The 16,867-nt window shown below is 35.0% G+C and overlaps 1 protein-coding gene across 3 annotated transcripts; it reads left to right on the plus strand.

The window, feature by feature from the left end:
• Positions 1-2,244: 2,244 nt before the first annotated feature.
• Positions 2,245-16,635, plus strand: LOC110031955 (zinc finger BED domain-containing protein RICESLEEPER 2). 3 transcript variants are annotated; one of them, XM_020735410.1, is made up of 2 exons: positions 2,245-2,500; positions 14,330-16,635. In XM_020735410.1, exon 2 carries the CDS (start codon positions 14,333-14,335, stop codon positions 16,379-16,381), a length of 2,049 nt encoding a protein of 682 aa, XP_020591069.1. In that variant the 5' UTR covers positions 2,245-2,500; positions 14,330-14,332; the 3' UTR covers positions 16,382-16,635. The 3 variants fall into 3 exon arrangements, with proteins under 3 accessions (XP_020591069.1, XP_020591067.1, XP_020591068.1); XM_020735408.1 differs by having other exon boundaries at positions 2,246-2,500; positions 14,303-16,635; XM_020735409.1 differs by lacking the exon at positions 2,245-2,500 and adding an exon at positions 2,564-2,870 and having other exon boundaries at positions 14,303-16,635.
• Positions 16,636-16,867: the final 232 nt, after the last annotated feature.

Consider the following 16,867-nt stretch of genomic DNA (forward strand, 5'->3'; position numbering starts at 1 on the left):
TATATATATATATATAATTTGATATATTTATTTTATTAATTTTATAATTATATTATATTTTAATTTTATATATTTAATTTACATATCATTTTAAGTTAATTAACATTTATAATTATAATTAAATAATTTATAATTATGTAATACAATGAATAATTTTATTATTATTTGAATATAAAATTAATTTTTTATATAGTTTTGCTAACTCCTTGTGGTTTCATAGTTAATTCGTCGTAATTCGAGACCTTTTTCCCATGAATGAGTATCATCATGAATTTTTCGTACTCATCCGAAAGCGAATTCAATAGAAGAAGTGCAATGTCTTTATCTTCAAAATCCTCATCCAAATTTAATATATATGTTATAAGCTTTGTGAAGTCATTCAAATTCTCATTAATAGTAACTCCCGTGTCATCTGAAATTTGTAGAGCTGATGCTTCATATGAAAATGATTCTCCACGCTCTCCGTGAGATATTTGTTCTACAGCATCATCTATAATTTTTCTGCAGAATTCTTCATCATCACTTCATATTTGATCTTCTAAGTCAAGTAATTTTGTATCAAGTCACAAGCTTTGATTCATGTTCAATCAATCTCTGTCAAACATCTCTTCAAAACATTCCTCTATGTTTAGAACTTTTTCCAGATTCAGAGAAAATAATGCATCGATCACCTCACATTATAATATCTGAAGTCGGGAAATGTTTTGGCGTCTAGTTTTGACGTGCCTCTTCAAAGACGTGTGTGTGTGTGAAGGGTCAGGTGTCTTTTGGAGTGTTGGTGACTTTGGGGACTTGGGAAGAAGTGTTTAGAAGTTCAACTTTCCTGAAATGTTCTTTCCATTTACTTCTCAAAAATCTTTTTTTCATTTATCAAAATGATATCATGTTTAAGACATTTCTGTAATTTCCTTAAAAGATGTTGCTTTCCCCTTTTAAAAAAATTATTTCCTTAAAAGAAAATTTTGTTTCTTAAGAAAATATAAATAAAAAACTTCTTTCAGCACTGGACTGCAAAGCTTCCACATGATGGTTCATGTTCCACGTCGGACCTCGCCAGATCTGCCAGACCTCGCTGCTGGCATACCCCTATCTCCACTCGAAAACTTGTCATAACCGATGTCATATTCCATGTGAAGCCTCTCCTGGTGCTTGTTTCACACTAAACTTCTACCCGACTACGCCAAATCTCGTCGGAGCCACCAAAACCTCTGAATTTGTCGTAAATCACATTGAACTACCCGCAACAAAAAAACTCTAACAACACATGTCAGATTTGCTACCCTTGAGGCTAAAGCGCGCTCCGATCACGAACTTGAATCTCTTATACCAATTGTTACATGAAAATTCAAACACAAAAGATTTATGTAGTTCGATGTTAAATTGATTCACCTACACTTACGGGGTGAGAGATTTCACTAGCACTTGATGGGAATAATGAAAATTGCTAGTGGTTACAACTTCTGCATTTCTCATAACAACTCTTTCATAAAATCCTAAATCCCTTTTATAGAGAATGGCTAAGATACAAGTAAATAAAACCAAAAGACAAAATTACACATAATTTAAAACAAGCCATAAATACAATATGATTTTGTTCATGTTGGATTCCTCTTGTTGAAATGCTCAACATCAATATTAGAACAAATTTCAAGTTCATTTGATATTTCAATTGATACACAAAGTCTTTGATTGTATTTTATGTGTTTGATCGAGGATGATCTAAACTTAGATTGGATCACTTTTAGCAGACATTTGTTCATCTTTTCAAGATGTTCAGTTTAGCTATAACTTGTTAAAATCATAGCCCAGATGATGCTTAATTTGAATTTGGAATATTTCTTGATAAAAATGCCACGATTTATGTCTTATGATAAGAAATTGTTGGTGGCACATCCATTAGAATGTTATGTTTATATATTATTTACTTTTGTCAATTTTTTTTTTATTTCCTTCGTGTTTTTAAAAATCAACATTTATTAATTATACCGTGCAATCACAGCAAATAAAGGGTTATCGAAAATAATAATAATAATAATAATGAAAATGGAACGCGTTAGGGCTATATAAGTGGGTTTAAGATGTATGAAGGCACATGGAAGGAGAAAAGGCCTGGTCCACATTATGCTAGCGACCCACTTAACCAATCGGGCCAATCGCTCTCGATCTCGCTTTTACAGATAGGAGTGTCCGGGCAGGAACAAAAAGAGGTTAATTAATAATCGCGCAGGCGTGGTGGGCTCAACAATATTTCAAGCCCAACTTAAAAGAGCCCCAAGTGAGGAGGGCCGAGCCGAGATCTACGAGTTTCCCCTTCTGGAGCCCTTGCTTACCGTCTAGGGTTTTCCCCGGCGGAAGCCCTAACCCATCTTTCCCAACCCAAAAAACAAACAACTACTGCATTCAAGTCTCAAGATCCAGGCCCGGAAAATCGAACGTGTTACCCTTTACCCCCGCCTTCGTCTTCACAAGGCTTTCTAAAACTGGCCTAGCCAATTATCTGGTGCGATGCTTTAGCAGTGCTAATTATGCTTTACGACTATTTTATGAATTTCCACTGCGATTTCTTCTTTTCTAACCTAACGATAAGCCTTACCTCTTCTTTCGGCGAGACGCTAGTTTTTTATTGGCGCCTCCGCGTGATCACAACGATCTCATCTCAGTTGTGGGTTATTAGACTGTTTCGGTTTCGATATATGGAAAAGGACTTGGAAGAAGTGGGAAACTGAGGAGAGCAATCTGTGATCCTAGTGATGAATTTTATTTGGTCTGCTATTATATTGGTCTGGTTTTATGTGTGGCACACGAAGCTGGCTGGTTTTAGAATGAGAATGGGCTCGCCATGTCGGCGGCGACAATGATCAAAGCCATGGGTTTTTTGAGCTATGCCTTTGCTATTTTTCCTTTTATTTTTATGTTTGTATTTTTTTTTTTTTTATGCTGACAGGATTTAGCAGAATTATCGAGCGAGCCATCCGCCCTCTTACATTCCTCTCTTTTTTTATTTTCTTTTTTTTAACTGTTTTTTGTTTGTGCTGCAGGTGAAGTAAATTAACTGTGACGACGTTTATTTTGCTTCGGATTTATAAATCTTATAACTGATAAACTAAAATGCGTTTAATTTAGTTCGTCAACTTATTTTAGTCTGATGGAAACATTTTACTTTAGATTAGCGATTGCATAGCTACAAGTAGGGCTTAGTATATTCTGTATATCCATATGTAATAAATAGTGTGATGATTAAAATTTTAAATTTCTAGCATGATAAGCATCAAATCTTGCAATGCCCTGATACAATTTTTGGCTTTATCTTAGAATTTAAGACTTTTAATAGACAATTAAATCCGAAGGATAATCAGATCTAACAAACACTAGCTTTAACCAATAATGGGATGAAACTAGATGTATCAAAGCAATTTAAAACTCCAAAAATTTATGTGGCATACTACAGACTAAGCGACCCGTTAAGTTTCTAAATTAAACCACTTTTTTCAGGACAACAATTAAAATACTTAAATATTCGGTAGATCATGCAGGTTTCTTTCTGGAAATTCAAAGCGTCTGCTTTTATTTTGATTGCTTTGCAACATCTTATACATGATTGTGGGGTTGTATTTATAATTTCATTTCATTTGGCGGAGTATCATTTCTTGTTTCCTTCTCAAGCGTGTTGCATTTATGCCTTTGCCCTCTCTTTCATGTATTATAACTGGTGTGATATTGGCTAGGTATTGCTTTTTTGACTATTTCTGCTATTAGGGTTGCCAATTTAATGTTAGGAACAAGTTTTCTATATGTTAGGAATTATCATGATTGCGCAATTATATTTTTCAAATTTTGTTAGCAAATTTTTTTATGAATTCCACTATTCTATTCTTTGCCTCAACATATTCATGCTATTGATTGATTTTTCATTTTCATTTTACCGTTATATGCAGGATAAGGCTAAAGTTCTGATGAAATACAATTTAGTTCTGGAGTGTTATATGGGAATTAAATTTTATTACCAAAGAGGGATGCTAATAATAACATTAGTTATATGGAAATTAAATTTATCAATCTTACGATTGATTTATCTTTTAGCAGTTGGGAGGGCACGAGAAAAATTGTATGGTGTCACACTATCAATTTAAATTTATGCTCGAGAGTGCAATTGTAAGGGACAAATTTTGAGCTAATAAAATAACTTAGAGAACAGTGGAAAGATATTTTATGTGTTTCGCTGAATTTGAAAAGATGTATTATCAAGTGTTTTGAGAATTCATTTCGTGGGGCTGTCGTCTATTAAAGGTGTGGTAAGGTATGTTGGAGTTAGCAAAAAAAATATGTTTGATACAGTGATTGTATTGGTACTGGTTGCATACTTTTTTTTTAATTGGTACAGTTAAATCAAAGATCAATATTGGTCTTTATCTCTTTTTTATCAGTAAAGAAGCTCATTTCAACAAATACTTGTTATAAGAAATGTCGGTGTGTTTTTGTATGTAAAAAAAATTTAATAGCAGATTTCATTAAATTTTAAAAGATAAGGAATTAAAATTAATAGAACTTCATAGTTTTAATCAGCAACACGGGAAGTTTAAATGATATTTTTGCATTATAATTTAAATAGATTATTTCTATTATTTTATTGAGACTATAGATGAGGATATGATGTTTAAAAATGAATGTGTGTCAGTGGCATGTTATAAGAGATTATATTGAAGAATTGGAGACAATTTTTTAGAATTGGCAAAAGGATTTGCAAAATTTTAGCAGCAAAGGAATTGTTAATGATTGTAATTATGAATGATGATTGATGATAGGGTATAGAATGATTATATTATATACATTATAGAGTTATTGCCAATTTATGATAAGAGTAGGAAATATACTTGATTTTATAACAAGTATAGAATGTGTTGGCAAGGGTGTGAAATTAAAGGAATAAAAAAAATGTTGAAAGATCTCGAAAATAATTATGATTATATTTCATATTTGTTATAACTTTAAATTTAGAGGGTTATAAATTGTATAAGGGATCTTAGGATTCTCTATTTATTTTTCTCCTTAATTAGTTACTCTTATGATTATTTGCCTCTTATATTTGTTATTATTATTTCCATTGTCTATTGTATTATGTTTTTATTGCTTTCCTTATCAATGAGTTCTGTAATGAGTATTTATACCCCTCTTTACATCAATAAAATTAAGTTCTCTTATATTTTTTCCACTGATTTCATGGTATTAAAGTAGGAATAAAAAAAATTTCAGAAAACCCTAGCCTGTCGAAGCTTTCCGTTTCGTCACTGCTAGCTGAAGCTTGTTGTTTCGCCACTGCTGCCCAAAAATTCTCGAATCACGGAATAGTGAAGACTGCAAAAAAAAATTCATGCAGCCGCTGAAACGTCTACCTGCGCAGCCTTCTTTCTGCACAGTCGTTTCCTGTGCAGCTGCTTCCTGCGTAACCTATGGCCTCCACCTACGAAGCTTATTCCTGAGCAGCCATTGGGAATTCTTCCACCTCCTGCAGAGCCGAACCATATCTTCCTTCTATCATGTCTAAAAATACAAATGATTCCACTACCTCTATCCAGCCTTCCACCTTGTCATCTGTGTCTGCACCTTCCTCCTCTAGAACCACCGAAAATCTTCCAGCCTAGGTCACCACAATCCGTCTCAATGGTGATAATTTTTTACGCTGGTCACAATCGGTGAGGATGTACATTAGAGGAAGAGGGAAGATAGGCTACATAACAGGGGAAGTTCGTGAGCCAGTCACTACAGATCCATCCGACGCAACCTGGGATGCAGAAAATTCTATGATAATAACATGGTTGATAAACTCTATGGAAGAAGAGATAGGGGCAAATTATATGTGTTACTCTAGTGCAAAAGAACTTTGGGAGAATGTGACCCAAATGTATTCAGCTATGGGTAACCAATCTCAGGTTTATGAACTTTTCCTGAAACTTGGTGATATTCGTCAAGGTAATGATTCTGTCATAAAATAATTCAATTATTTGAAAAGAATATGACAAGACCTTGACCTGTTTAATGATCAAGAGTGAAAGTGTCCAGATAATGCTAGTAGATATAAGATCATTGTTGATGCAAATAAAATTTTTAAATTTCTTGCTGGACTTGATGGGGGAGTTTAACGAGGTAAGGGGCAGAATAATTGGGAGAAATCTCATGCATTCAATCCATGAGGCTTTCTCAGAAGTCCGCCGCGAAGAAACTTGAAGAGGAGTGATGCTGAACAAGAAATCCACTTCTACCAGCATACCTGAGAACTCAACATTCAATTCTGAGGTTCATATCAGCATGCAGACTGTTTCATATGCACAGAAGAATGAGGAGAAACTACGGGTGTGGTGTGATCATTGCAACAGGTTACAACACGCTAAAGAAACCTGTTGGTTACTCTACGGTAAACCTGCATATTGGAAACAAAGAAACAAGCGTAAGCCATTTACTGCAAATACTGCTGCAGAACAAACCAACCCATTTAGCAAAGAACAAATCGATCAACTCCTGAATCTGCTAAACTCGAGTTTGGCTACTGGTACTTCAAATTGCTCGATGGTACATACAAGTAGAAACCTAAACCCTTTGATTAGTGATTCGGGAGCTTTTGATCATATGACGAATTTACACTATTTATATCATCCATGCATCACATGTACTGGCCATGAAAAAGTTCGTGTGTTTTTGTATGTAAAAAAAATTTAATAGCAGATTTCATTAAATTTTAAAAGATAAGGAATTAAAATTAATAGAACTTCATAGTTTTAATCAGCAACACGGGAAGTTTAAATGATATTTTTGCATTATAATTTAAATAGATTATTTCTATTATTTTATTGAGACTATAGATGAGGATATGATGTTTAAAAATGAATGTGTGTCAGTGGCATGTTATAAGAGATTATATTGAAGAATTGGAGACAATTTTTTAGAATTGGCAAAAGGATTTGCAAAATTTTAGCAGCAAAGGAATTGTTAATGATTGTAATTATGAATGATGATTGATGATAGGGTATAGAATGATTATATTATATACATTATAGAGTTATTGCCAATTTATGATAAGAGTAGGAAATATACTTGATTTTATAACAAGTATAGAATGTGTTGGCAAGGGTGTGAAATTAAAGGAATAAAAAAAATGTTGAAAGATCTCGAAAATAATTATGATTATATTTCATATTTGTTATAACTTTAAATTTAGAGGGTTATAAATTGTATAAGGGATCTTAGGATTCTCTATTTATTTTTCTCCTTAATTAGTTACTCTTATGATTATTTGCCTCTTATATTTGTTATTATTATTTCCATTGTCTATTGTATTATGTTTTTATTGCTTTCCTTATCAATGAGTTCTGTAATGAGTATTTATACCCCTCTTTACATCAATAAAATTAAGTTCTCTTATATTTTTTCCACTGATTTCATGGTATTAAAGTAGGAATAAAAAAAATTTCAGAAAACCCTAGCCTGTCGAAGCTTTCCGTTTCGTCACTGCTAGCTGAAGCTTGTTGTTTCGCCACTGCTGCCCAAAAATTCTCGAATCACGGAATAGTGAAGACTGCAAAAAAAAATTCATGCAGCCGCTGAAACGTCTACCTGCGCAGCCTTCTTTCTGCACAGTCGTTTCCTGTGCAGCTGCTTCCTGCGTAACCTATGGCCTCCACCTACGAAGCTTATTCCTGAGCAGCCATTGGGAATTCTTCCACCTCCTGCAGAGCCGAACCATATCTTCCTTCTATCATGTCTAAAAATACAAATGATTCCACTACCTCTATCCAGCCTTCCACCTTGTCATCTGTGTCTGCACCTTCCTCCTCTAGAACCACCGAAAATCTTCCAGCCTAGGTCACCACAATCCGTCTCAATGGTGATAATTTTTTACGCTGGTCACAATCGGTGAGGATGTACATTAGAGGAAGAGGGAAGATAGGCTACATAACAGGGGAAGTTCGTGAGCCAGTCACTACAGATCCATCCGACGCAACCTGGGATGCAGAAAATTCTATGATAATAACATGGTTGATAAACTCTATGGAAGAAGAGATAGGGGCAAATTATATGTGTTACTCTAGTGCAAAAGAACTTTGGGAGAATGTGACCCAAATGTATTCAGCTATGGGTAACCAATCTCAGGTTTATGAACTTTTCCTGAAACTTGGTGATATTCGTCAAGGTAATGATTCTGTCATAAAATAATTCAATTATTTGAAAAGAATATGACAAGACCTTGACCTGTTTAATGATCAAGAGTGAAAGTGTCCAGATAATGCTAGTAGATATAAGATCATTGTTGATGCAAATAAAATTTTTAAATTTCTTGCTGGACTTGATGGGGGAGTTTAACGAGGTAAGGGGCAGAATAATTGGGAGAAATCTCATGCATTCAATCCATGAGGCTTTCTCAGAAGTCCGCCGCGAAGAAACTTGAAGAGGAGTGATGCTGAACAAGAAATCCACTTCTACCAGCATACCTGAGAACTCAACATTCAATTCTGAGGTTCATATCAGCATGCAGACTGTTTCATATGCACAGAAGAATGAGGAGAAACTACGGGTGTGGTGTGATCATTGCAACAGGTTACAACACGCTAAAGAAACCTGTTGGTTACTCTACGGTAAACCTGCATATTGGAAACAAAGAAACAAGCGTAAGCCATTTACTGCAAATACTGCTGCAGAACAAACCAACCCATTTAGCAAAGAACAAATCGATCAACTCCTGAATCTGCTAAACTCGAGTTTGGCTACTGGTACTTCAAATTGCTCGATGGTACATACAAGTAGAAACCTAAACCCTTTGATTAGTGATTCGGGAGCTTTTGATCATATGACGAATTTACACTATTTATTTCATCCATACATCACATGTTCTGGCCATGAAAAAGTTCGTATTGCTGACGGTAGTTTCTTTTCCATTGCTGGAAAAGGAAACATTAACCTGTTCAAGAGTGCAGGTCTTAAATCTGTACTCCATGTTCCAAAACTCAAATGTAACATTCTATCCGTCAGCAAACTTTCAAAGGATTTTAACAACAAACTTTCAAAGGATTTTAACTGTTGTATAATTTTCTGTGAATCTTCTTGTGTTTTTCAGGACCAGAAGTCGGGGATGATGATTGGGAGAACTGAAAAGATAGAAGAACTTTACTACTTTGAGGAGACTATTCCTAATAAAAAAAGGGTTCAAGCTTACAACAGTATGAGTTCGAACCCTATATTAGAAAAAATAATGGAATCACATTTTAGACTAGGCCATCCAAATTTTTCTTATGTAATACACTTATTTTCTAATTTATTTAAGGGTGTTAATTGTATTTTACTTTAATGTGAAACATGTTATTTGACAAAAAATCATCGTATAAATTTTGCTCCAAAATCATACTATCCTTCAGAACCTTTTTTCATGATCCATAGTGATGTTTGAGACCTTCAAAAGTCAAAACATTATTTGGAAAAAGGGGATTTGTGACGTTTATTGACGATCACACCAGGATATGTTGGGTTTATCTTATAAGCAAAAAGTTAGTAGTTGAAAAACTTTTTAAAGATTTTTACAACATGATTGAAACTCAATTTGAAATTAGAATATGCATCCTTAGATCTGACAATGGAACTGAATATTTTAATGAATGTTTAGGGGGATTTCTTAATAAACAAAATCATAATTCATCATACTACTTGTTATGACACCCCACAACAAAATGAAATTGCTGAAAGAAAAAATAGACATTTATTTGAGGTTCCTTGGACTATTCTATTTTCAATGAACGTTCCTAAAATTTATGAGGGGACGTTATTTCAACAACATCATATTTAATAAACCGAATGTCAACTCGAGTTTTACAATATAAAACTTCTTTAAACAAACTGAAAAATAGTTTTTCAATTCTACGAATGTCTTCAAATATTCCTTTAAAAAAGTTTGGATGCATATCTTTTGTTCATATTCCAAATAAATTCTGATCAAAATTAGATCCAAAATCTGAAAAATACATTTTTCTTGGATATTCTTCAAACAAAAAGGGTTACAAATGTTTTAATCATGTCACCAAAAAAATTTACATTAGTATGGATGTGATCTTCATGAAAAAAATTTCTTTTTTCACAAAAACTCGCTTCAGAGGAAGTATAATACAGATGAAGACGATGATTTTTGGCAAGTTTTTAATTCATTACCAAGAATTGTTCTAACACCAAGTACACTTGAAGTCCGTGAAAACAAAGTAACCAGAAATAGTTGTTGAAAGTAAAAAAAAAAACATGAGAATCCTAGTCAAGAGACTCCTGAAATTATCTTGTTTAATACAGGGGGAGAAATACCACATAATACAACAGTAGAGCATCTGGTTTATTCCAGGGAGAGGCTTTATAAAAGGAAAAATGTTCAAATTGAATCTTTAACTCCCTCCCAATCTGAAGAACCAAATGATGGTCCTCAAGAAATACAGGTAATTTCCAATCTTGATCTTACTTTTTCACCAACAGAAACTCAAGATTTAGAGGTTATGAATCTGGATCTTCCTATAGCCTTTAGAAAATGAGCACTTTCTTGGACTACCAAATATCTCATTTCGAAATACCTATCATATCAAAAATCCTCACACAAATATCAAGCTTTTTTATAAAAAAATTTTAATCTGTCTGAACCCATAACAATACAGAAAGCTCTTAGTAATCCAAATTGGAGAATAACAGTAAAGGAAGAGATGGATACTCCGTTGAAAAATGGAACATGGGAAATTGTCACTCTACCAAGAGACAAGTCTACTGTTGGGTAAAATCAAAGCTGATGGGAGTGTCGAAAGATATAAAGCGAGATTAGTAGCAAAACGATTCACTCAAACTAACGTAATTAACTAGCAGGAGACATTCGCTCTGGTAGCCAAGATCAATTCTATTCGTGTTTTACTGTCTATAGAAGCAAATTGTACTTTGCCCTTGCATCAGCTCGACATTTAAAACACGTTTCTAAACGGTGAATTAGAGGAAGAGATATTCATGGATCTTCCACTAGGATTTGAGAATAAGTTTTGAAAAGACAAAGTGTGCAGATTGAAAAAATCTTTGTATGGGCTCAAGCAATCTCCTCGCGCCTAGTTTGAGAGGTTTGAAAAGGTGATTACAAAGTATGGATACACTCAGAGTCAAACTGATCATATTATGTTCTACAAACATTCAAAAACTGGTAAACTCGCTATACTCATCATCTATGTCGATAATATTATCCTTACAGGAGATAATGCTAGGGAAATTGAGACATTGAAAGAAAGATTGGCCACAAAGTTTGAGATTAAAAATCTGGGAGATATAAAATACTTGCTCAGCATTGAGTTTGTCAGATCTAAGGAGGGGATCTTTATTAATCAACGAAAGTATGTACTCGACTTACTCAGTGAAACCGTAATGCTTGGGTGCAAAACAACTGAAACCCCAATTGAAGCAAATAAAATGTTACAAGTGACAAATAAAATAGATAGTGTTAATAAAGAACAATATCAGAGATTGGTAGGAAGACTAATCTACTTGTCACACACTCATCATGATATAGTGTTTGCTGTTGGTTTGGTAAGTCAGTTTATGCATTCTCCACATACTCATCACTTGGAGGTTGTCTATCTAATATTTAGGTATCTGAAAGGAATGCCCGGAAGAGGACTACTGTTCAAAAAAGATGACCACTTACTGGTAGAAGCATTTACAGATGCAGATTGGGGTGGGAGTGTTACAAATAGAAGATTAACCTTAGGGTACTGCAATTTTCTAAGAGGAAACTTAGTAACATAGAGGAGCAAGAAGCAAAGTGTTGTGGCAAGAAGCAGCGCTGAAGCTGAATTCAGATCTGTAGCTCATGGGATATGTGAAGTTCTATGGATTAGAAGAATTCTCAATAAGTTAAAAATTCATATTCCACCACCAATAAAGGTGTACTGTGATAATAAGTCTGTCATCGTCATCGCCCACAATCCTATCTTTCATGATAGAACAAAGCACATAGAGATAGACAGACATTTCATCAAAGAAAAAAATTGACGGAGAAGATATCTGCATGGTGTATGTTCCTTCTAACGACCAAGCAGCGAATATTCTAACAAAGGGTCTTCACAAAAAACAGTTTGACGGTTTAGTGTGCAAGCTGACTCTGAGAGATATCTTTATGCCAACTCAAAATTTAGAGTGCTCTGACTTAGAATTCATGCTTTTCACATATTTGTTATAATTTTATATTTAGAGGGTTATAAATTGTATAAGGGATCTTAGGATTCTATAATTATTTTTCTTCTTAATTGGAGAGATTATTTGCTCTTATATTTGTTATATTTGTTATTATTATTTTCCTTGTCTGCTGTATTATGTTTTTATTGTTTTCCTTACCAGTGAGGCCTGTAATGGGTATTTATACCCCTCTTTACATCAATAAAATTAAGCCCTCTTATATTTTTTCCGCTTATTTCAAAAAATAAAAAAATGAAATAAAAGGATAAAAAGAAGGTATCTATACAAGAAAGTGATATGATTTAAATTTTACAGAACTTTTGGCAACAATTAGTGATTGGAGCATATGAAAAATGTTTAATAGTGCTTGTAAGAATAATGATGGTGATAAAAAGCATCTTCAAATGGTTGATTTTGACTTCTATTATTCGTCTTAATTTTTACCGATGCAAACTTTTTGTTTTGTATTCTTTATCTTTTCTTACATAAACTTGTATAGCCCCATATTTTCATTAGCATTTCTTATGCACGTTTCCTTTCAGCTTCGATTTGATTGTATTCTTAAAGATGTCCTATTTTATTTATTTGCTCTTGAATTCATGTGCCTTTTGCTTGAAATGAGTAAAACTTCATGTTTTGGATTTTGTACTTATAATATGCTTTGTATATGCTTTTTGCTGATGATATTATTTTTGTAGGTGTATCCATTTACTCAACAATCGAACAACTATGGAATTTAGAATCAGCTCAACAAAGAAAAATATAGGCAGTTAAAATAATTGTCATGAGAAAATTATAAAATAGGAGTAGAAGTATAAGTTGACTTCTTATTCTGTATGCATCAAAGTGGCAGGCAACAAAGATGTTATTAATATTTGGGTTGTATGTGATATAGATTAGTATGTTAAGTTGGATTTATGCTAAAATTTAGAAGGATATAGCAAGAAATGATAAGACCCCAAATGTATGGGTTATGGATAATGATGATGATGATAGCAAGAAATGCTTGATGTGGAAGGAGGGAAAAAATAATTCTTCATGTGTTTTGATGTGCACCATGAAATATAGAAGAAAGTAAATAGAATTAACTTGAAAAAATTTGAAGGTAAAGCGATGGACTAAAGTTAATATGGTCAGAAGTTGGCCAGAAATGCATATGCAAATTATCGGTAATACTTGATGCGGCATTTGGGTTTAGGGTTTAGGGTTTAGGGTTTAGTGTTTTGGGTTTAGGTTGAATAAGGCTCTAGTGATGCTAATGATATTCAATATTTATTTCTTGTTTCTCTGCAAAGCTTTTTTTGAAGCAAGGTCTTTATGCTGCGCCTGCTTTCTTTGAGAAAAAGGATTAGCAATGCCGTGTCTTAAAGTTGCTAGAATTTCTTGTCTTATCAAGAATTTGCTGTTGCCATTTTCTTGGATGACCTTTTTCTCATCATTTAAAGTACAGCCGGATTTATGCAAGCCGGCAGTCTTAAATGTCTTTCTCTGACAACTTTTACTGCCATGTTGAATCTTCAGTGTATGTTAGATTTAGGGTAGGCATATGGCCATGATTTTGATTAGGGTGCTGCTACAGTACCTAAATAATTCACGCATAAAATATTATTTCCTTGGTTTTTATAGCGCTGACTTGTGTGTATCTAACCGACTGTGTTTTATGTCCACTTCATCTTTAGGCTTAAGGATCAAGATTTAAAGAAATCCTATTTCATGCATGAATTTATTTGTAGTGTGAATCATTTCTTTGATGTTTAGTTCATCTAATCACATCCTTTTTACCTTGAGTCTAAGCTGCTTGTTTCCTCACCAATTAACTTGTCTACTCTATTCCCCACTTGGTATCAGTTCTTCAGTTGCGCTCCTTTTTTTGGTTGCTTGTTAAATGTATTGTTGGATCTGTTGTCAGCTTCTTGCTTTATACACACTTTCTATGCTGTATTGACAATAAGGTTTTTTTCTTTTGTTTTGTGTTGCAAGCTTGTGCTCTATAATCCATTGAATGCTTGTTTGCTTTATACACCTTTTGAGTTTGTGAGATGTGATGGTTTAGGGTTATTAATTCTGACTTTTTCTTCAGTTGGTGTAACTGTCTCTATCTTCATAGTAAATGGGCGGAGCCAGCGACACTGAAGAACAACAGCTAAATGCAGTAATGGAAACAGCACCACCGCCCACGAGGCGCAGGAAAAGGAAGTCAATGGTATGGGAGCACTTCACTGTTGAAGCTGTGCCTGGAGGGTGTACGAGGGCTTGCTGTAAGCTTTGCAAGCAAACTTTTGCATACAGCACTGGTTCAAAGATTGCCGGAACAAGCCATCTCAAGAGGCATATTGCTCTCGGATCTTGTCCTAAAATTAAGTCGCAAGACAGGAAACAGCTTGCACTTGCGGCAGGTTTAAAGACTGATGATGGGGAAAGCCCTGATCCTCCTAAAAGACGCTATAGAACATCTAGTTTTCTGAATGCGCAATTTGATCAGGATATTTGCAATGAAAATCTTGCAAAGATGATCATTCTGCATGAGCTTCCTCTCTACATGGTTGAGCACTTGTCTTTTGTGGCCTTTGCTCAGAGCCTTCAACCACGCTTCAAGATGCTAACTTGTGAAGCCATTGAAACAGAAATCATGGCAGTTTATCAGAAGGAAAGACACTATCTCTTGCAAATTTTTGGAACAATGCTTGGAAGGATTAGCCTCACTATAGGGTTATGGACGACCAGTCAGACTCTTGGATATGTTTGCCTTAATGGACAGTTCATTGACAGTGATTGGAAGCTGCATAGAAGAATGCTAAACTTCATGATGGTATCTTCTCCACATTCTGAGAATGCATTGAGTGAAGTAATTGGCATTAGCCTTTCTGAATGGAACATGAAGGACAAGTTGTTCACCATTACTTTAGACAACAATTGCTCCTCGCATGACATCTATAGTGCAAATCTCAGAGATCATCTTTCCAACAAGAACACGCTTATGCTTAAAGGGCAGCTGTTTGTTGTGCGTTGCTATGTCAATATCCTGAATGTGATTGCACAGGATGTCATAGCTTCTATTCATGGGATAGTCTACAACATTCGCGAGAGCGTAAAGTTTGTAAAAGCATCTCCAACACGTGAGGAAAAGTTTGCCGAAATTTCTCTTCAGGTTGAGATCCCAAGCACAAAGAGCCTTAGCCTTGATATTACAACGCAGTGGAACACAACTTACCACATGCTCGTGGCCGCCCTGGAGTACAAACAAGCTTTTACTGTGCTGGAGACTTGTGATGATAATTACAATGAAGCACCATCACATGATGATTGGAAAAAGGTTGAAGTCGTTTGCTCTTTCCTAAAGCTTTTGTATGACTCTGCAAGTATTATCTTAGTTGCGCCTGATCCAACTTCAAACATATTCTTCCATGAAGCGTGGAAGATTCAGCTAGACTTGGCTCATGCCGTAGCTAGCGATGATGCTGTAGTGAGTAGTGTTGCAAAAGATATGCACGAGAAGTTTGACAAATATTGGAGAGATTGCAGCCTTGTGCTGGCAGTTGCAATAGTTATGGACCCTCGGTTCAAGTTGAAGCTTGTTGAGTTCAGCTTCTCAAAAATCTACGGGGAAGATGCTACTAGGTATGTCAAAGTGGTCAATGATACCATTCATGAGCTTTTTCTCGAGTATGTTGCACAGCCTCTTCCATTGACTCCAGCTTATGTGGAGCTGGGGGAGGCCAATGCTAGCATCCATGGGAATGAGGGTAATTCTCCGATTACTCCATTTTCAGCCGTGGATGGGCTTCATGATTTTGACATCTATATATCTGAAATATCTACTACCCTTAGTACGAAGTCAGAGCTGGATCAGTATCTAGAGGAAGCTCTAGTTCCAAGAATTCAGGAGTTTGACATCCTGAGCTGGTGGAAGCTTAATAATATAAAGTATCCTACTCTGTCCAAAATGGCTCGTGATGTCTTAGCCATCCCAATGTCTATGGTTAGTAGTGCGAGCGGTTCTTTATTTGGCACCGGAACAGGAAGCCGAGTTCTTGACGAGTATAGGAGCTCTTTGCGCCCAGACATTGTTGAGGCCCTTTTCTGTGCGAAAGATTGGCTGCAGTATCTGCCAACAATGATGGAACCACCCTCCAACGCCATTGTAAAGATGGAAATATAGGTAAATATGAGAATTCTAGACGTCTGGTCCCCCCACCCCCCAAAAAGGCAGCATTTTAGATATGGTGTACTTCCCAAGCACTGCAGCTTTTAGTGTTAATCAGGCATGGGTGTTTGCTTTCATACCCAGTGGTGCTAATATTTCTTTATGCGTGGCCGCTCTGAGTGTGTCGTGTGTCTGCGTGCACATCAATTCGGCAATCTTATTGAATGTCTGAATAAAATTGTATTGATGGCCATTTTAGATGACATTAATATGGTTTTGTATCTGTTTTTTTTTTTTTTTTTTTTTTTTTTTTTTTTAAATATCGTAGTTATCATATGCCATTGTGCGAGGTAAACTCTTTTGGTTGAGCTGCTGATTAATCATCGCAGTAGGTGTTCTTAGATTGCAGGAAATATTTCGTGCGGATTAACGCGCATTGATAGTATTATGGTTGTATTGTGGTAGTATTGTACCGTAATATTACCCAATATTATCAAAATA

The sequence above is a fragment of the Phalaenopsis equestris genome, unplaced genomic scaffold (assembly GCF_001263595.1).
Source record: "Phalaenopsis equestris unplaced genomic scaffold, ASM126359v1 Scaffold000873, whole genome shotgun sequence".
In the NCBI taxonomy this organism is placed as follows: domain Eukaryota; kingdom Viridiplantae; phylum Streptophyta; class Magnoliopsida; order Asparagales; family Orchidaceae; genus Phalaenopsis; species Phalaenopsis equestris.

What these genes read in the sequence shown, in the direction of transcription:
- LOC110031955 (XM_020735410.1), top strand. Translation starts at nt 14,333, where the DNA reads ATGGGCGGAGCCAGCGACACTGAAGAACAACAGCTAAATGCAGTAATG.